General features: G+C 32.0%; 2 protein-coding genes across 3 annotated transcripts in view; one reads left to right on the forward strand and one right to left on the reverse strand.

Moving 5' to 3' along the window:
• The window catches only part of LOC129224105 (regulator of nonsense transcripts 1-like), a 368,488-nt gene extending 356,930 nt beyond the window's left edge, over nt 1–11,558 (reverse strand). The window contains exon 1 of the mRNA XM_054858511.1: nt 11,039–11,558. Within this exon, the coding sequence (XP_054714486.1) occupies nt 11,039–11,221 (183 nt within the window). The 5' untranslated portion in view covers nt 11,222–11,558. The remainder of the gene's footprint in view (nt 1–11,038) is intronic.
• Nucleotides 11,559–11,804: 246 nt separating this feature from the next.
• LOC129223938 (poly(A) RNA polymerase GLD2-like) overlaps nt 11,805–22,173 on the forward strand; it is a 50,384-nt gene continuing 40,015 nt past the window's right edge. Inside the window, exons 1-2 of one of the 2 annotated variants that reach the window (XM_054858320.1) lie at nt 11,805–11,922; nt 13,348–13,749. In XM_054858320.1, the coding sequence (XP_054714295.1) occupies nt 13,403–13,749 (347 nt within the window). In that variant the 5' untranslated portion in view covers nt 11,805–11,922; nt 13,348–13,402. Of the gene's footprint in view, nt 11,923–12,229; nt 12,522–13,347; nt 13,750–22,173 lie in introns of those variants that run through there. The other variant, XM_054858319.1, reaches the window with a different exon arrangement.

A 22,173-nucleotide genomic window follows, 5' to 3' on the forward strand; every position in this document is an offset into this window, starting at 1 on the left:
TTTACAAGATGCTGAAGGGTTGAAACCTCAAACAAGGGAAACGAATTTTTGTGAATTAAGTTCAATTTTGGCATGTTTCTCATAAAATAAATTCATTTATTTTTTACTAAAATTAAACATAAAATATGCTAATCTAAGGTAGCATATATATGAAAATTACATCTGATTAGCCAAAATGTTTAAATATTTGCAAGATGCAAAAAGATTTTAAATTTCAAACATGAGAAGCTATTTTCTGTAAATTCTGAGTAAGTTCAATGTTGGCATGTTTTCCATAAAATAAATTTATTAATTTTTTACTAAAAATAAACATAAAATATGCTAATCTGAGGTAGCATATGCGAAAATAACATTCAATTCGCCAAAATATTTAAATATTAGCAGGAGGCAAAAAGCATTGAAATTTCAAAAAAAAAATCCTCAAAATCCGGGTAAGTTCAATGTTGTTATGGTTTCCAAAATAATTCCTGTTTTAGACATCGAAATAAATTAAAAAATAAACTAACCTGAGGTATCATATGTCAAAATAGCATCCAATTGGAAAAAAAAAAAAATCAAAATATTTACAAGATGCAAAAGGATTGAAATCCCAAACACAGAAGCAATTTTTCGCGATGTTGCAAATAGAACGCATATTCAAAAAATTGCACTAGTAAAATACTTTCTTAAAAGTTTTAAGCACAATCAAATGATTTTTGAAAGAATTTAAGCACTAAGAAACTTTTTCGAAGTTTTAAAGCTTTTTCAATGTTTTCAAGTAAATAAAAAAATGAACTTTTTTTTTCAAGCACTTGCAGCTGAAATATTAGTGACTAATTCACCTTGGTATAAAATAAACCAGACCTAAAAATCTTAGTAGCCACCACTGTCACCAAGTTTTTAAGTACAAAAAGTGAAAGAAGGGGGGGGGGGAGTCAATTTTTACTACTTTCAGAAAAAAAAATAAATAGAACCTTGCACTTGTTTACAAAAAACATGCTTTTTGGAAAATGTAAGTTTCAATAGGTTTTTGAATTATTTCAAAATAAATAAATGAGAAGTCGGCAAGAAACTGCATTTTAGATGAAATAGTTTTTTTAAGTTCACAGCAAAATCTCCAAAACAATGAGGATCAAATGCAATTGTGCAAATAAAATTTCACTTTTCAAAAAACTAATTAATTAAAAGAAAAAAAAACATGATTTATGACACCACTATGTTATTTTCAATAGTTTGCTTTGAGATAAGCATCTAAAATTCTGTTTATGGAAATTTAGGCATTTAATAGTCTTGTATACTTCGATCTTGAGAATGACCAAACATGGCGACTACGCGAAAAATTTACGGTAATAGATTTTTGAATTTGATGCATAAAAGTAATTGTAAGTAATTAAAAATTGCAATTCAAAGGAAATAGTCATTTTTCAGCACATTTGGGTCTAAAGCGATGAAGATAAAATAATATTCTGAAGGTAAAATTTTAAAGATAAAAATTTGGATTTTTCAAGAAAACAATTGTTATCCATAAAAGTAAAAGAAATTCTGGCACATTTAGCAGTATTTTCAATAGTTTTCATAGCAATTAACTTCCAATTCCGTTTTTGAAAACTTAGGCACTTAAAAGTCTTGTCTACTTCCATCTAGGGAATGACCAAAAATGGCGACTATACCGATCCAGATTTTAACTAGTAGTATATAAAAAAATTTAAAAAAATCCTCATAAAACAACAATTTAGTGGAAATGCTATAGTTTTAGGCACATTAGGGACCAAAGCAATGAGGATAAGATGAAATTTTAAATATTAAGTTTTTCATTTCTCTAGAAAACATTAAAATAATAATTAAAAAAAAAAAAGATTTGCAGCACATTTTGCGTTATTTTCATTAGTTTGCAGTAAATAAATATCCAATTGTGCCTTGTTCTTATAAACTTAGACACTTAAGCTTCTTGTCTGACTCCATCTCGTGAATGACCAAATATGGCGACTAAGTTTCACTGGTCCGGAGGTACGGTTTGCTTTCCGGTTGAACAAAAAATGATCGTTCCAGATTGACCCTGTTTCTTGTTTCGTATATTTATTTTATGATGTGAAATTTTGTGAATGAGCTGCTTTTGAGATGTAGAAATTTGGGAATGGGGCCGCTTTTACGATGCGGAATTCTGTGAAGGGGCAGCAAAGCGTACCCAATTTGGGTCTGGATTGACCCCTAAGTATGCATGTTTTTTTGACTTCCTCGATTCCTTTAAAATCGGGAACAGCTTTGCTTATTCTTTTTCGAAAACAAACTTGGTTGTGCGGTCTCTTCGGAGGCATTATTATTGCAACGAACGTTTAGTTAACACACGAACCTACATTCCGCACAATCGAAACCAAAACAATCGAAATTGAGCTTACTCCACGAAGTTTCGTTAAAAAAAAAAGAAAAGAAAAATGGCGCGTGTGGAGACTTGAAACGGTAGTTAGCCGGCGAGTCCTTCCTAGAACGATGTCGTCAAAATCTACACAGCGCATGCGCTCATCACGATCGCACAAGTTTAACGAAGACTCGGGACTTGCGCAAGAGCTGAATGTGCGCAGAATTGAACTGCGCAGTCGAAAGTTTCGCGCTCCGCTCGGGAAGAAACACGGAAGGAAAGATAAAATGGCGCCTGCGCGGGGCTCGCGGAAAAGGCTGTAGCTAAAAGTCGGGGGAATAGGAAAAAAAAAAAAAAAATAGGAAGCGGAAACTGAAAATATAGGAAAATATAGGAATTATAGGAACTTTTTCAGAAATATAGGAAAATATAGGAATATAGGAACGCTGCGATGCCTGTGTATGTATTCCACTATGTATATAACCAACCATATACAAAACAATACATTTTTGCCCAAAAATTGTATTTTGATCACATATTTAAAGAATTATTGTGTGAAACAACTTAGCAATCTAATATGACATTCACATTAAATGTGCTGGATATGCCCAATCAATGTTCATAGCCAAATTTCAGATATAAAAGGCCATTCTACAAAAAGTAAAAAGCTTAACTGGTTACAAAAAAAAAAAAAAAAAAAAGCAAACAACAATTTTTTAAGGTCCTAGTCTGTTTTAATCCAGTAATATGTCCCTGCATGACATCAAAATGTAATGAAATGTCGCCTCAATTTATTATTGCTATTTGTTTACCTAAATCTTTTGCAGAAATATTCTCCTGGTGGTTTTTGTTTATCAGAATTTTGCGAAGGGTCCGTTTTGGTTGGTCGGGATTTTGTGAAAGGTCCGTTTTGGTTGGTCAGGATTTTGTGAAAGGTCCGTTTTGGTTGATCGGATTTTTGCGAAGGGTCCATTAACGGCCCCAAATTTCCTCTGGCTAGACCCCTGTATATATATATATATATATATATATATATATATATATATATATATATATATATATATATATATATAATATATATATATATATATATATATATATATATATATAGTAATTAAAAACGAACAATAGATTTCATCACTCAAGAAATAAATTTCCCCTTAATTGATGTTGATAATCGTGGAAACTAAAAAATCTGAAACTTCACCATTCTTGGGTTTTGTCGTCTTTTATACTTTTCTTCAGAAAATGCTGAATTTTCCAGCTTTTTTTTTTACCCCAAGACAATTTTTGTGCTTTGTCCACATACTTACAATATAATATGCTACAAATAACCACATTTTAACAAGAAAAAAAAAAAAACATTTCTTCTAAAAAAAACAAGTTTTAGTTGTTTTTTGGGGGGTATTTTATTAAAAAAAACCCGAAAACAAAGTGTCCATGGGTTTTTGCCAACCCTGTTTTAAATATTTTCTAGTAATTTTTCTTTGTATACAAAAAATCTATAGTTTCTGGTATTTTTGAAGAGTATACTTGTGATGTTTTTTGTTGTTGGGTCATTCCATGTCAATTCAACCAAGCCATGACACCCACTGACTCGGATTTTGATGAAACTTGGTGAGTTTAGTCCTTTACTGTAGAAAAGTATCCACATCCATTTTTTCTCCTCAACCTGCTTTAGTTTTCATTTTACAGCCAGTCAAAATTTTGAATTTTTCGTATTTTCCAAACTATGACGATTCTGCTCGTTGATTGAAAATAATTTGTATTTCATTTATTTTTCAGCCAATTTTTATGAAAATTTACAGTAATATTAATGAAAGTATGAGGATTTCAGAAAAAAATATAAAAAAATTCTACGTAATATTTCAAAAGTAGAAAAAAATTATTTTCATAATTTTTTTTCTAAAAGTATGAAATACGTTAATGTCAATATCAACCAAAGGGAATATGATAATCGAAAAAATTCTTTTTTCCTGATGATCTTAGATGTGTGTTCTGCCATTAAAAAAATAAAATTAATGTCTTTTTCAGTTCTTTATATTTTTAGGTTAAAAACATATCTGCTTCATTGTGTTTTTTTTTTAATTTTATTTATTTATTTATTTTCCCACACTATAATCAAAAAAAAAAGAATGTATTTAAAAATATAAATATTTTAATAGTTTGCACATAAAATATTCATAATTTTTATTTTAATTACAAAAATGTTATTTTTTAAAAAAAATTCATTACATAGTACACTAGTGCAGCCAGAAATACCTTCTGGAGGGGGGTTTTGGACGAAAAATACCTACTGGAAGGGGTTTTTTGATTAACAGTACCTTCTGCAGGGGATTTCTTGATCAAAAATATCTTCTGAAGGGGGATTTTTTCATCAAAACAGTCCTTTTGCATGCAGAAACTACTGTATTTGAATACGCATATATGTTAAAACCAATGCCTTTAGGAGAATCTTAAAAGTGTGTTCTGCCATTAAAAAAAAATTATAAAATTAATGGCTATTCCATTTCTTTTTATGTATGTATATATTTAAAACAAAATATTTTCAAAAAAATTTTCATTTTCCAATTCGTTTACATAGCTGCATTATTTGCTAGAATAAAGAGCCTACAAACACAATTTTTAATGTATTATTTTATTAAACATACAGCATCTATGAAATCAGCCTGTTATTCCTATTATTTACAGGATATTTTTTTATTTACTTTTTTTCTGAAATATTGATTCAACTAAAATGTTTTTCCAACTTCTTTATGTATTATGATGATTAATATTTTATTACCTTTTGCAGAAATTCAAACTTTTTCAGAAATATTTTGTGATGCAGACAAATAGTTTGAATTCTTGTTCTGATTCAGTGCGTAGCTTTAGGAAAATTTGTTCATCTTCAGATAAATCATTAACATTTTCTACAACTTGTGTGCTCCATGACTAAATTTGTGACAATGAGTTAAATGTCAACTCTCCCACACTACACTTATCATCCATTTTCCTTACTAAAACAGGTAAACATAAGCAGCTCTAAGCACACAGAACATCTAAATGCAACTTACTGCAATAGGAATTAAAGTATCTCAAAGTTTGACTCAGATATCTGACAGTTTCAGTCTCACTTTATGTTCAGCATTTAATTTGCTTCTCTGTGTGTGGGAAAATCCTTTTTGCTCCTTGAAACATTAATCAAAAGGGGATATCAAATTTAAAAAAGTTTTTTTCTAACTCAACAGTATATTTATTTGTAACACTGAATCAGATGGCAATTAAGGAATTGTTTTAGAAAATATCCTTTAGAAACTCTCAGTTTAACAATATAATCTTTTTTCCTGCAATAAAACTAGAACAGTCATTAAGTTTACAACTTCTTGTACAGGACTATGAGTCTTGCTGTTTGGTAGGAATATACGTCGCATAATTATCATTTGACTGCAATTTCGAGTTTGAGTGCTTAAGAATTTTCTTTTATTTTTGAAAAACAATAGAATTGCTTTAATAATCAGATATTTAAAAAAGGGTATTTTTTTTAATCAACAAACATATTTGTATATCCACTTGTTAAGAGAAACTCCATCTGAACAAATTTCATGACCTCCTTTTTTACATACACCACAAAGCAAGTTGCATAGTTTATTCCTTTGATTTTTTTTTTAAACTGTTTTATTCACACTCTAGCAAGTTTCACTCAGAAAATTTTTCTTAAGTAAAAATATTTTTTTCTCATCCCTGAGATGTATTTTTGGGTTGCCAATCATTCCTTCTCTTTTTCATCATTAAAAGCTCATAGGAAGTAGTTGCTAACAAACACAGCAACTCCTAATCCCACTTTAATAGTGAAAGGCATTCCCATATGCTCTATGTACTGTTTGCATTAAGTTTAATCAAATTTTCCAATCAAAAGCTACTGAGAAAACGAAAGTTTTTATATGCTTTCATCTTCATATACCTTGTATCCATAAGTGTTACTTCTTCAGCACTCTATGGAACCCCACGCCTTGCAAGAGACAAATGAATAAATGATGAGTAAACAGCACATGAATTATAAACTTCTGCCATTACAATACTATTTTTGAGAACCCCATTTCTACCTCTCAGCCCTGAAGAAATCCTAGGGGTTCGCAAACCACTGGTTGGGAAACATGTAGATGAAGAAGGATTTCTTTCACTTTTACAGTAGGAGAGCATTTCACAGGCTAGTAGAAAGATGAGAACACTTTTGAATAGGCTACTATGTCAGTGGCGCAGCAGACCCCCCCCCCCTCCCCAAAGTCATTGGTTTTAACATACATGCATATTCTAATACAATAGTTTATACATATGAAAGGACTGTTTTGATGAAAAAATCCCCCTTTCAGAAGATATTTTTGATCAAGAATTCCCCTTCAGAAGGTATTGTTGATCAAAAAACCCCTCCAGCAGGTATTACTGATCCAAAAAACCCTTCCAGTAGGAATTTCTGGTCCAAAAACCCCCTCCAGAAGGTATTTCTGGCTGCAATAGTGTACTATGTAATGAAATTTGTAAAAAAAATAGCATTTTTGTGATTAAAATAAAAATTAAGAGTATTTCATGTGCAAATTATTGAGATATTTATGTTTTTAAATGCATTAATTTTTTCATAATAGTGTGGGAAAAAATAAATTAAAAAATAAAATAAAAAAAAAAACAATGAAGCAGATATATTTTGAAGCTAAAAATATAAAGAACTGAAAAAGCCATTAATTTTATTTTTTTTAATGGCAGAACACACATTTAAGATCATCAGGAAAAAGGAATATTTTCGATTATCATATTCCCTTTGGTTGATATTGACATTAACGTATTTCATACTTTCAGAAAAAAAAATTATGAAAATAATTTTTTTCTACTTTTGAAATATTACCAGGGGTCTGTCCAGGATTTTTCACAGGGTCCGTTTTTTGTGAAAAATCAAATAATTTTGTGAAAAATGAATTAATTTTGTAAAAAATCAAAAAATTTCGCAAAAAAAAAAAAAATTTTTTTTTTGTTAAAACTAAATTTTAGAATTTAGAGGTGGCACAAACTGCATCAATTAAACTTAAAGTTGAGTGTTTTCCTCTTCTACGTCGAGATAATCATTCTGGATTTTTTTTTCTGATATTTGGCGGGGGGAGGGGGGGCATCGCTCTTTCAAGTATCAATATTTATCTACCATTCTACATTATGTTAAATTATACTAGATATATTTCTGTACAGTACTTAAAATAATTGTAACAAAAATATAAAGAAATAAAATAAAATTCAGAATAGGGTTCAGCATTAAACTTTTTGACCCAAGACACTTTTAAAAAGCACAGAATTTCGTTTAAAACTTATAAATTCCGTGATTTTAACAAAAATAAAAAGATATTTCAATTGTTTACCTCTTAACAAAGCGTAATAATCATTAAAAATTCGAAAAATCGGATTCCCATAGCGGATGCAAAGAGATCGCAATTCTCAAAGTGAAGGCATCAAAAGTATAAAAACGGCTTGTAAAAGAAATATTTTTGATAAAATTATTTTAAAATTGCATTTTACAGTCCTATGATAAACATATCATTAATATCTGTATCGACCATCTATTTAGCATTTTAATTTTTGACTCATAACAGAAAATGGAATTTTGCTTTAAAAACTTGAAATGAGAGTTCTAACAGAAATAAAGAGACTTTTCATTTATTTGAATCCTAATAAAGCGAAGTTAGCTTGAAAAAAGAACAAAATATGATTCCCATATGGGATGTTAAAAGATTGCATTTTTCAAAATGTAGACATCTAAAGAAAAAAAAAACTGTAATTAAAAGATTTTATTTAAAGTTAATCATCCTTGTCAGCATCGAAAAATCAAAACCCATATAATTTTCTCCCAAAATAACAATTAAACATAGCACAGCACCGTAAAAACGCAAATATTGACAAGCTGGCAAAATGATGAGAATATTTTCTAATCAAGTCATTATAAAGGTTCAATGCCAGACACTAAGTGGTGATAATTTTGAATTTGGTAACACTACCTGAAGGGATCATATTTTTTCCTCACCCTTACTATCCCTTTGCAGTTCTAAGTTCATTTCGCAGATATATATTATTATTGTTTATTAAATCATGAGGGGAGAAAAGTGCTTACCAATGCCTTTTCAGAAAAGTTTACAAAAACACCGCTGCTAATTAGCAGTCTTGCATAATATAGAAGAACGCGGGAACGGCGTTTCGCAGAAAATTTTTAGCTTTGCAGAAATTTTTTTTCAAACTGCTAACGTTGATTTAATTTTTTTTTAATGGAATTTTTAAGAAAATCCTAAAGTTTATTTCGGTTAAAGTCTTTCTCCAAAAGCCTTTTGAAGCACATGTGTAAAAAAAATAATGGTTTCGGCAGTCTTCTTCAGTTGGTGAAAAATAAGAACTAACTATATGTTATTGTAAAAAAAATAAATGATTTAAAGCATTTTTTTTTTTTGTCTCTTTCATATTTGAATACAAATTAAATTTTTTATTCAAGGATGAGTCAGGCAAAATAATTATTTGCAGAAAATTTTCCAGTTAGGATCTGTGTTTGCAGAAAGCTTTTCATTTTATCTAAGTCTGCTAATTAGCTGTGATAAAACAAACAACCATTATATTTATTTGGCAGTAGCAATTATTTATTGCTTGCAGGAGCATCCCAAGAGTGCCGATTTTTTTTTTCTTCCAAAATTAGCCGATTTTGTATAAGCTGATCCCTCTAATTTGACTTAAAAAAAGGTTCCAAAAATTATTGGTTTATACACAGAAATATGCATTATTTTGCTTTCAGATTTGCTCTTTCAATAAACAATTTGACAGATCGGATCTTGTTTATCAGAATTTTGTGAAGGGTCCGTTTTGTTTGATCGGGATTTTGTGAAAGGTCCGTTTTGTTTGATCGAGATTTTGTGAAAGGTCCGTTTTGGTTGATCGGATTTTTGTGAAGGGTCCGTTAACGGACCCAAATATCCTCTGGCCAGACCCCTGATTATGTAGAATTTTTCTATATTTTTTCTGAAATCCTCATACTTTCATTAATATTACTGTAAATTTTCATAAAAATTGGCTGAAAAATAAATGAAATACAAATTATTTTCAATCAACAAGCAGAATCCTCGTAGTTTGGAAAGTACTAAACATTCAAAATTTCGACTGGCTGTAAAATGAAAACTAAACCAGATTGAGAAGAAAAAATTGATGTGGATACTTTTCTACATTGAAGGACTAAACTCACCAAGTTTTATCAAAATCTGTGTCGCTGGGTGTCAAAATGCCATTTTTTTGGTTGAATTCACATGGAATGACCCTGTTGTTAAATGTTGTTTACATATATTTTTGTTCTGAAATGCTTTGATCATGTTTTTTTTTCTGAATATTTCCTGTTGGCGCTAAAAAAGCATTGCTAAGAATGATGTATGACACATGTCATAATACATCATACATCGTTTTCTTGGCGATGCTTTCTTAGCCCTAACATGAAAAAGTCTCCAAGGGTGGGGTAGAGGACATTAGCTCCAATAAACCTCTGAGAAATTAGCGAATTTCATTCTGATTCCATGATTTTGAATCCTCCCCCCCTAACTCTCCAAACTGACAAACCTACCCTTACGGAAATTAAGCTAGAACAAAGGAGTATTTGTTTTTACTTCATTACGCCAAAATATCTAGTTCTATGATCTTGCCATTGCATTCAACTATTTTTTCCTTGGCGTTTAGTGCACAAAGGGCATAAGTACGGGACTTGCGCCCTTTTTGCACTAAACAAAAAATGTGACCCCAAAATAAAGTGTTTTGTTGTGCAAGGATTGACTTCCCTGCTACACCAGTCTATGTCTCTACATACAAATATAGGAAAACCACGGCTAACTCAATTTTGAAAAAAAAAAAATGTGACTTATGCCCTTTCAACAATAATAGATTCAGTTGTTTCAGGGTCAAAATAATAACAAATGGATAAAAACATTGAATATCACACAAATCAAGCCAGATTAAACTATAAAAGTGTTTGATTCTCAAGAATAATTATAATAGTGGTATATAAATAAAAATAAAAAAGGGGATAATGTTCCTAAAAGTTCTACACATCACTGTTGCAATTTATAGAATCTTTGAACAAAAATCCCTTAGGAATTTAAATTTGGGACATGGCTTTTTAGTTTTAGTTGCTGAACGGTAACCAAAATTTAACTCTATCGTATTTTTAAAACCTTTGAATGTACTAAACAATCATTTGCAGTTTGCCCATCCAAAATATTTATGTGCCAATTACCAACTCAAAAATCTGCAAAGCCAAACTCATTAAAATTGTAAGCAAAAATTTTAAACTATTTTGGCAAAAAATCTAGCTTACTTACAAAAAAAAAACGGCTGTTTAATCACGCATATATTAGAAATTGCCACAGAAACAAAAGTTAAAATGTTAAAAAAAAAAAAAAAAAAAAATACATAAAAACTGTGTGGAACGTTTACGACAGCTTTCAAATACAAAATCTTGCTATTTGCCCACAAATCGATAATATTAAAATAATATTGAATATTACAATTTTAATTGCCCCAAAGAAATCAAGAGTCGGAATAGTTTTAATTGCACTTAAAACGATGCAAATATTACAGTGTAAACACATATTGCTCTCTAGTCCATCACATTAAATTTAAGCCTATTTGTTTAGTCTACGTTTACAAACAGAAAAGTATACGCACCTGGCTTCTAGATGACTGACTTTGCGTCTGCTCAATCTGAGAAGCTTGCGTTTGAGATGGCAAAGAAAAATCTGTGAATTCGAAATCAGAACCCTGAGTATCAGCACCCAATAAATCATTTCCTTCTTCAGGATCCAAAAAAGTTAACGTTTGAGAGCTTGGGCCATATGCATCGACACTCATTTTTAGGAAATTACTAAATAGATGACACACAGGATTCCGAAATGCAATATGAACAAACAGCAACCTTGCACGTAACAACGATACAAAGTTTGTTATCCGTATCAGCACTGACCAAATCGCACCACCATGTTTAACATCCAACAGTGCAATAAAGCTTATGTTCGTTAGGCACTAATCTCACAACGCAAATGTAACACTGCATAAATATTCCTTGATGTAATTACAATAAATAGTGCAAATTCAAATACCAAATACAAACAAATCCAGTTTTCAGATGAGATAAAAGAATGCCTGCATAGAACATTTACTCAAATTTACAAATGTTACAAGCTGCGGAATGGCTATTATGCCCAAAGGTTAGAAATAGAAGTGAAAGTTATTATCTTTAAGCAAAACATCATGCAAGGAAGGATTTAGGAAGTTTCGATTTGCTAAGAACATACAAATAACACGTAAAATGTTAATTAAAATCATTAAACATTTTACTCATCACATAATTGATCACACTAAGGTCAAACAGGGAGGCTAAAAGACTATTTGTTAAAATCAAATGTCATACAATAAATAAAGGAACAGGGTCTGTCAAACTCTTTCCAAGTTCTCTTCGGTGAATAACACAAACTTGATGCGAAATTTGCTTTTGAAACTTCGTAATCCTTCAATTTGTGCATGTGAAAGAGATATTGAATTTGAAATGAAACGTAATAATTTTAAAAACTTGAGATATTTTTTGCAGACGTTAGACGGGCCACGTAGGTTGCTTCCAGTTAATGATACAGCTCAGTGGTGAATTACTCTCATCCAGAGAGACTCTGGTTGCGTTCGATGAGCACGACCGAGAGCGACCGGTTAGTTAATCATGTGACAACTAATGATCACGTGCTCCAATCAACCAATCAACTGCTTAGAATGGTAACCAGTGAGGTAACCGGTTGATCATAGAACGTTGCGGTAAGTAACCGGTTACTTACTGGTTAACCGGTGAGGTTCGTCGAACGCACCCTCTGTCTGTGCGTTTAGAATCTTGAGTCAAATTTTGTTATAGTATCGTTGTCATGCAAGGATCCCCTTGAAATAGATGTATTATTCATCTATTTTAAATCTTGTTACTTGCATCTGTGAATTTTCGACGATTTAAAATTATTTGATTTTAATTGAGATCTCCACGGCACAAGTCAAGAACTTATGAAATGTTCAAAATTGGAGAAATTAACGAAGTTTAGTCGATTATTATCTATTTAAACGTAGGACACAATATACAGTTTAAAAATAGACATAAAGGAAATTATTCTTCCAAATAGTGAGTGCAACTTGCAAGATGTGTCTCTCAAATGTGCATTATTGAAATATTTTGTGAATAATCGAGTTTACTTTTTTAACCTAATTTTTATAGTTGTGTTTACAATTTATATCCTAGGAATGTCTGAAATTATTTGATTTTTTAAATTTGTTAATGCCCCCCCCCCTCCCCGCCAGTCTTTGATGAATAGAAGTTTAATAATTAGTTCATTCTAAAAAAATTATAAAGAACTCTTAAAATAACATATTGTGCAAAGAAAAACTTTCAAAATGTGAAAAGCAAGTGTTGATAGCAAGCTGTTTTTTTTTTTTTTTTTTTTGTCAAGCAGCTAATCTTTCAGTTTATAATTAAAGTGAAAAAAATGCATTATATGTTATGCATCCGTTTATCACTAATAATTTTATAATCTCCCCCCAATATCTCGATGGTCATGTATTATTTTAATGATGAAACTTATTTGCTCCTGTATGTTGGGTTTGTATATCTTTATCTTTGTGCCTCAATCTACAACATATGTTATCTTCAAAACACCTTTAAAAAATGTTTTTTATTACCTACTTTTCCAAATCTAATTTTGCAAGCATTTTAATATCTGTAGTAGTCCAAGCAATTCCTGTGAGTCTTTCTCTAAATACATGAGTATATTTAACCACATTAAAAACAACATACCTTTCACAATTGATTTTTATAACTTCTAAATACATGGTATATCACATATAAATGTTCATTTGTTTTTGTTTTGATAAAGATCTCTTTTTTGTTTGTTCGCTCTGTTTTGTTCTCCTTCGTTTAAGTAAGCCAATTCTAAGATTTTTCTTTTTCCCAGATGGATTCTCCTTGGACAAATGAAATATGATCTGTAATTTGTGCATATTTCTTGAATGACCAACCCAGTACAGTCATCATTCAAGATTAAAATGAATCAAGAGATAGCTCCAAATAGTTTGGAAGCACTGAATCATTGCGACAATGAACCAGTCTTTTTTACTGGACTTTCTAAGAGTAAGATTATTTCAGACAAGCCTTTGCTTTGTTCAAAATGTAGCTCGAAAATTTCCTCTATACAAGGAACAAAACCTTCAAACTCTGATAAATATTGCAATGCATGTGCTAAAAATTCAAACTGTTCAAATAAAGTGGATTTACAAGATTTGCTATCAAAAATTGACTTTAATTTATTAGAGAAAATTATTGAAACATCATCTGTTTCTCCAGCTTCTACTGTGAAGTAAGTATGCTTTCTATTTCACTTTTTTCTTCTTTTTCTCAGTGTGTGTATTGTATGTTCTTCCTTCCCTATTGTGTGTATGCATATGTGTTAATTTCTGTATGTATGTTGAATTGAAATTTATTATTATTTTCACAACTTTTAAAGAAATGCTTTATTAAATAACATTATTAGTTTTTTCTTTTTGTTGGTTTTTTTCTATTGTAATTTTCAAAATGCATATTTTTGTGAATTATCAGGGATCTTGAAATCCAAAGCCCCTTGTTAATTTGGTCGTTGAATCACCTTACCCAAAAAACTTAATTACTCCGATTCCAAACCTTAACGGCCCATAGGGTTTTGCCTTTAGTTTCTGACTAGACTCACATGACCTCTCGTCCTTTGAGAAAAGAACAAAAAAAAAAAAAAAATCCAGTGAGACATTCAAAAATTATCATCAGAAAAAAGAAAATGTCATACATTTTATTCAGTTAAAATGCACAGTAAACAAATTAAGAATCCCCGGTTTACCTATCCAAACATCCATCTGCCGAAGATGTCATCACTACAGAAAAGTCAGTCTGAAATTAATCAAAGTTTAGCATTGTAAATTGGCACAGTTAGAATCGCTTACCGTATTTTTGGGAATAAGCGCTGCATCGAAATATATTCTCAAAGGGAAAATAATTTTAATGTATGCGCCGCACACGGTGTAAGCGCCACACCCCCCATATGTGCCTAACCCAACATTAAACAACTTAAAAGCACAATTAGTTAGTAAAGAAAGCTGGAATGAAATGCAAATGAAAGAAATATTTTTAATTAACAAAATTATATATACTTTACTGGAAATATAATTTTCTTACCTTGAGATGGAGACACTCGTTGGTTATCCAGGGCGAGGGACACGAACCCTGTTTAATGCCTCGCCAATGTCAAACTCGCTGGCCCAAGTAGCACAAAAATATCACTCGATGTAGAAACGACATAGGTCGGCGTTGAATATCGAACAACGTATAAGATCTTGAAACATATAGAGCTATGTCAAAGTAGATTTTTTCGCCGACTTTATTCAAAAAATCCTTTTTACTGCCTAGTTCGACGTTTGAAATCGATTAATCATTATTAAAATCATTTATATAGTAACACTGTTATTGATATAGAAATCAGAAGCAAAATAGAGAATTGCAAATATTGAAAAACGTTGTTTTATATTAGAAAAAAAAAAAATGAAACACTGACGTTTTTTGAAGTGACAGATGTACTTTTTCTACGTTAATCATTATGTTGTGCTAACTGCCGGCAGCAGGACAATGTGGTGGACTATCGGCAGCATTTTCAACATTTTTTTTAAACTTTTATTTTTTTTTAACTTGAAAAAAAAAAAAGACTATCCGCCACACCCGTTATATGCGCCGCACTGGCAATTGTTTTGCTTTTTTCTTGTATGCACTGCGGCGCTTATTCCCGGAAATACAGTATATATCTGTGCAGGCGCGGATTCGGGATTCGGCTCAGGAGGGGGCTTTTTTTTTTTCAATTTCGGCGCTCCCACATACCCCCCCCCCCCACCAAATGAATTCACAAAGAGGAAAAATCACATTTTTGTTTGTTATCCACCTCTTCTTTACTTTTGAACATTCAACTATTCTCCCTTTAGGGAAAAAAATATTAAGTAAAAATGCATTGCTAATGGAAGCAAAAAATAATTTAAATAAACTAATGTAGGACATAGTAATAGGATTTTATAGTGGAGTTCTTAGAACTGGTGACACCTAGGACGTTAATTTGTAGTGCCCCCCCCCCCTCACTCGCCCCATCAAGAAAAAAAAAGTACAACAAGGTATTGTGCTTTATTATTGCAATAAAAGTAATTGATGCGCATAACGTTTTCAGTTTAAACAATTGTTTTAATATAGCTTTAAATAACAAAATGCAAAAATGTAAGCACGGATGCAAGGAAGAGGAGATGGGGTTGATAATTTGAGGGACTGTGCACCTGCCATAAACGCAATTTCAGTCGACCTTCGATGAAGTTTCCGGAAGGAGGATGAGGATTCTTCAAAAATGTTTCAAAATTGTAGTCTTAAAAACGTGATTGAATTCCATCTGAAGTTAAAAGAGCAGGTGCACAACTTGAAAATAGTTTTTTTTTTCGTTTGAAAGGGGGGAGGGAGGGGGAGCACTTTAAAAAAAAATCCCTCAGACACATGGTATATATGTTATATATAACACACATACAAAAACTAACAGGACCGCTGGGAGATCAAAACTGAGAGATGATCTTTGGTAATGCTAAAGGAAGCAAATGTTCAGGGCCCTCCCCAGAATTTTTTTGAAATTTATGTCTTAAAAACGTGATTATAGACTGCATTTGTGGATGTTAAAGAAAGAACTGGGGTTTTTAGGAAATATCATCAATGCAAATAGGCTATTATCAAACGGTAAAAAAGCCCTAAAATGCCAAGAATTATTGAACTACTAGAATACCGATTTTTTGAATCGATTTACCACCCCCAGCCAATGTTTCAAAATGGAAGCTCCAAAAACAAAATTTTTGACAATCTGAAGATATTGAAGAGAGGAAAGTTCCAGGGGGGACTATCCTCTGGAAGTTTTTCGAAATTGAAGTTCTCAAAACAAAGGTTTTTAGACTTTCTTCAATGATGTTAGAGGGAAAAATTCATAGGCTCATCCTCTTAAAACTAGCAAAATTGTAGCTTTAAAAACGCAATTTTCATCATTCTTCATTGATATTGGAGATTCAAAATTGCTACTCAGACGATTTTCGGTGTTGTTAGATGACGGGGTGTTCGGGGGCTCTTCCTCCTGAATAATCTCTACAAAATTAAAGACCAGGAAACCAAATTTGAGACTATCTGCAATAATTTTCTAAGGGGGGGGGGGGGCTTGAGCTTCGCGCACAGCATTCTTATTTTCAGAAGGGAGGTGGAACAAATTAGCTTCCCAAGAATCTGCAACTGTTAAATGTATTTAAATTTAAAGATTTCTTTTTAAAATAATTTAGGTTTTTTCCTAACATTTCTTTTCCTTGTTAAAATAACTTTTCTATCCCTAAGACATGATCCTTTCAGTAAGAAAGAATACTTCTGAAGAAAAAAACATCAACTCAGCATTCAGGGATTGGTACCGGTTCTGTGGACCCCTCTTCTGTTTTCGCCACATAAGAAGAAAGTAATTAAAGACTGCACTAGCGCAGCCAGAAATACTTTCCGGAGGAGGTTTTTTGATGAAAAATACTATCTGGAGGGACTTTTTTAATCAAAAATACTCTCGGGAGGAGGTTTTTTGATAAAGTGGATTTTTTTTAAAATCAAAAATACCTTTCGAAGGGTTTTTTTTTGCTCAAACAACTGTACTAGAATCGGCATTTATGTTAAAACCAATGGCTCTGAGGGGTGTATTCACCGTCAAACCCTTTACTTTCAGATATTTTTCAAAACTTAAGTCATAAAAACGCTATTGTAAACTATCTTTCGTAATGTTGAAGGAAGGAATGAGGTTCATGTGTATTTTTTTTGGAAAAGTTTCATAAACGCGATTTCAGATGATCTTCGATGATGCTTCGCAAAGAGAGGTTAGGAGGCTCTCCCTTGGAAATTTTGTCGAAATTAAAATTCTAAAGACTTAATTGTAGTTACTCTTTTATGATGTTAGGCGTTAGTGGAAGGGTTTGGATTTGGAACTTTCTCGCGAACATTTTTCGAAATCGAAGTTTTAAAAACGCAATTTTTGACGATCTTCGGTGATGGCAGAAAGGGGAGAGGTTCGCCCCTTCCCTCGGACATTTTTGAAAATTAAAATCATAAATAAAAAACACAATCGCAAGCCAGCTTTTGTTAGATTTTTAATTTAAACTTTCACAAAACGTGAAAGAATCACTTAATTTGAAAAAAAACGTTTTTGCATCATGCAGTATCAATCCTTTTTCGATGTAAACATTGCATCACGTTGTGACGTCATGTGTGCGATCGGTTGCAATGACTCAGTCAAGTGAATGAACTTTTGGGTGAACCGAGTCACCAGTTTATTGTATCTTATAACCGCAAGTTTTTTTTTTTTTTTTTTAGATTGAATTACTTTTTAATTGGCAACACATCTTTAAATTTCTTGCATTGGCAACACATCTTGTATTTTGCATATTCTTAATTTGAAAGCCATGTGAAGACCTTTAAATACTTCGAGCGATTTTTTCGCTCTCTTTTCTCACCTCACATAGCCGCAAAAATGTGTTGTACGTGATTTCGTGATGTCTGCCAGTGCCCTTTACTCCTGGCAGGGCGTAATACAACGTGATGTCTATTTTAAAGTCTTAAAACGCCTTTAGGCTTATTTTTATGTTACGTAAATGCCATATATTCCTAGGAATCAGCATGTTCGTAAAAGCTGAATGTATCGTTGTATTTTAGCAGCTAATCTTTGTCTATTCGTCTAAATGTTTTTATATCAATGAAGATGTTGTTCGTCAACTTAAGTAATCCTTTGTGGATAATAAATACAGATTTTCCATGAGGAAAAATGCTTCACGTGTTTTTCTTTCCAACTTCAGGCTATGGACATTTTTTTTGCAAGTTCACTTCTACTAGCGGTGTAGTAAGCTAAATTTCACTACACATAATGCTCACAAGTGGTTACGGCCCAGGTCACCTGGACTTTGCAATTCCTGGCCATAACCTGAAGAACTTGGAAAAATTGAATTTTATGCTCTGAAGAATTTTAAAACATCGTGAAATTTTGAAAGTATGGAAGTCCCTACAATACCTTTACTAAATGCCAATAATTGGAATACTTGGAAGAGAAACATACAAGTTGTCTTGCGTCATTCAGGCAGCTGGAATTCATCGAAGCTGACGAAAAAAACCTGAAGAAGAAAATTGACGTTCCGAGATAAAGCGGAATTGAATCTTAGAAGAACTCGAGCTTATACTACTATTTATCAGTTCCTGTCAGAAGAATTCAAGCCTCTAGAATGCACTACTGAAGGAAAGATAGCTTGGGAAATCTTGTGTGAAGTATTTTGAACCCTGACACCCGTGCCAGATTAATATCCCTGTTGGATAAGTTTTTTCAAGTCAAGTTTCAAGGCGGAGAAAGCGGTTGGTCTTTTCATCTGCCGGTGAAAGCAGCGCGTCACAATTAAAAGAAGTTGGCCATGCGATGTCCGACCTTTACATAGGTTTCCAGTATATCCGGAGTTTACCCCTGAGTTTGCATCCATTGTACAGCAAATCTACAGATGGTCTGGCGTGGACTTTACCCATTGAAAATAGAACAAGAACTGTTGCTTTCGAGCAAATAGAATTTCTGAAATGAGCGTTCCACTACAGACACCTGCTGTGTATGTGACCGTTCAGTCGCTACCTGCCGGTAAGATCCATCCTTGTAAAAGTAGTTGTAAACCTGTGTCAAATTTTAGTAAAAATAGATTTAAAGGAAATGTAATTTTGTGGGATTTTGGGCATAAAAAGGTTGATTGTTTTAAATTTAAGGCAAAGTCAAATTCTAAAAATTTATCTCAAGGGTCTTCTAATTCTCAACATAATGTGGTGAAATTAATGAGTCAGAAGCTTTGAATATTACTTCATCTGATTCAGATATAACGTGGATTGCCGATTCTGGAGCTACGTCACATGTCACTAAAAATAAAAATCTTTTCTCTGATTTTAGACCAGTTAATAACTTAAAAATGTCTATGGCTGTTGACGGTAAACAAAGCAATATTTTAGGGATTGGTACAATTCAATTTTTGGTCAAAATTAATGGTAGACATAGGAAAATTATCTTGAAAGATGTTCTGTACAATCCTGAAATCCGTCGTAATTTATTGTCATTATCTAAATTGGAACAGGAAGGTAACAAATTTGTTGGTCATAATACCATTCTTAAAGTTTATGACAAAAATTGGAATCAATTATTTTATGCAAAGCGTAGAAATGACATAAATTTATATTTTTTAAGCCTAATAGATATTTGTATTTGAAAAATAGTGAACATTGTGATAATTCTGAACCTGTTTGTAACATTTCTGAAAAAATTGGTAAAATTTCACCTGAAGATTTATGGCACAAGAGATATTGTCACATTAATTATGAATATATTTCTAGAACTAGCAAAAACAATAGTGTTAGAGGTCTTCCTGAATTGAATAAAAATGTTAACTATTGTGAAATTTGTAAATATACTAAAGCTAGGAGTATTTCTTTTAAATCGATTGGGGCCGTGAGATCTTCTAAACCTTTAGAGCTTATACACATGGATGTAGGTGAAGTCCCAAATTTAACTTTGAGGGGAGAGAAATATTATTTATCCATTATGGACGATTTTTCAAAACGCGTTGCTGTATATCCTATGAAATTGAAGTCGGATGTTTTCAATATTTTTGTAAGATTTTTAAATCGTAATGAAAGGCTTTTAGGGAGGAAAATTAAATCAATTCGTACAGATGGGGGGAAAGAATTTTGCAATCAAAATTTTGAAATTTTCTTGAATAACCGTGGCATTAGGCATGAGAAAACTAATCCCTACACACCGATGATGAATGGCATAATTGAACGGTTTAACCAGACATTAATGGGGGGAGTTAGAGCACTTTTAAAAGAGAGTAACTTACCTTCGAAATTCTGGGGGGAAGCTGCATTTTGTTTTTCTTATGTTTGGAATAGGTCTTGTCATGGGAGCAATCATACCCCGTTTGAACTGTTTTTCAATAAAAAGCCTAGCGTGAAACATCTTAGAACTTTTGGCTGTTTAACTTTTGTAAATGTTCCAAGTCAGAAAAGAAAGAAATTGGACGATAAATCTAAACCAGGAATTTTGTTAGGTTACGCTCAAAATACTAGAGGTTATCGTGTCTGGCTGGAAGACGAACAAAGAATCATAGAAACATGTAATGTCAGTTTTGATGAGGGAACTAAAGGGGCAGATGTTGTACTAGGTTCTGGATCAAGTAGTCCAAGGGTTATGAAATACTTACCTGACAATTTTGATTATGAATATCCTGTAACTTCAAATCAGGGAGTGGATGAGCTTTCCGGTGATAGTCCTAGTGAAGAATTAAAACCTTGTTCCGAAATTAATTGGTTGCGTCAAGCTGTTCCTAGACCATCAGGTGATAGAACTGATATTTACTATAGGATTGAAGGTTCAAATATTCGCTTGCGTTCTTTAAATGAAGTTATTAAATATTGTAATGATAACAAAATTGAATTTGATGAATCATATTTTGACTTTTCGGGCAAAAATTTAAAAGAGGGAAAGGTAATAGAAATTTTAGAGGGAAATCTTGCTGAAATTAAACTTCCATTAAATTTTAAAGAAGCCATTAATTCTAGGGAATCTAAACATTGGATTAACGCGATGGATCAGGAAATACAAACCATATATAATCGCGGTGTATGGGAGTTAGTGGATCCACCTGAACATAGTAAAATTTTGGGAAATCGGTGGGTATATACGGTAAAAGAAGATCAGCAAGGGAATATTGTGAAATACCGTGCTCGATTATGTGCCCAAGGTTATCTTCAGGAAGCTGGAGAATCATTCCAAGAAGTTTTTAGCCCAGTCATTGATTTTTCTATAATCAGATTGTTTTTCTGTATTTTTGTATGTCTTTTTAAATGGTGTCATCTGCATGTAGACATAAATAACGCTTATTTGTATGCTAATTTGGATACTAATGTATATATGAAACAACCTAGTGGATATGTACTAGAGCCTGGTAAAGTTTGTTTGTTAAAGAAAGCTTTGTACGGTTTACACCAAAGTGGTAGAATGTGGTACTATCAACTCCATGAAACACTTTTGAAAATGAACTTTTCTAGTTTAGATTGGTGTAATTGTTGTTACATATATAAAAATAAGGTTATTCTTCTTTTTTATGTTGATGATATCATACTTTTTGGCAAACTAAAATCTGATTTGAACGAAATTGTAAATTTTTTAAGAAATCATTTTGAATTAAAAATTTTGGGTGAAATAAGAAAACTTCTGGGTGTTGAATTTCAAAACATTGATGGTAATTGGTATATTCATCAGACAACATATATTAATAAAATTGTTGAGTTGTATTCTAGTTATAATATTCCAATTAGTAATGTTCCTATTTCGGTTGGGGTGGTTTATTCAAAAATTGATTCGCCTACTAGTAAGTTAGAAATAGATAAATGTAATTCTTTACCATATCGAAATTTAATTGGCTGTTTATCCTTTTTGGCTAGTAGAACTCGTCCCGACATAACATATGCTTTGAATATATTTTCCCAATTTCAATCTAATTATGGTGAAAAACATTGGCATGGTTTACTTCGTCTCCTTGGTTATGTTTTGTATACGAAAAATCTTAAATTGAAGTTATCAAATGTTTCAAATTTAAATATTAAATGTTATTCTGATTCAGATTGGGCAGCTAGTAGAGATGATAGGGTT

The sequence above is a fragment of the Uloborus diversus genome, chromosome 6 (genome assembly GCF_026930045.1).
Source record: "Uloborus diversus isolate 005 chromosome 6, Udiv.v.3.1, whole genome shotgun sequence".
Classification (NCBI taxonomy): domain Eukaryota; kingdom Metazoa; phylum Arthropoda; class Arachnida; order Araneae; family Uloboridae; genus Uloborus; species Uloborus diversus.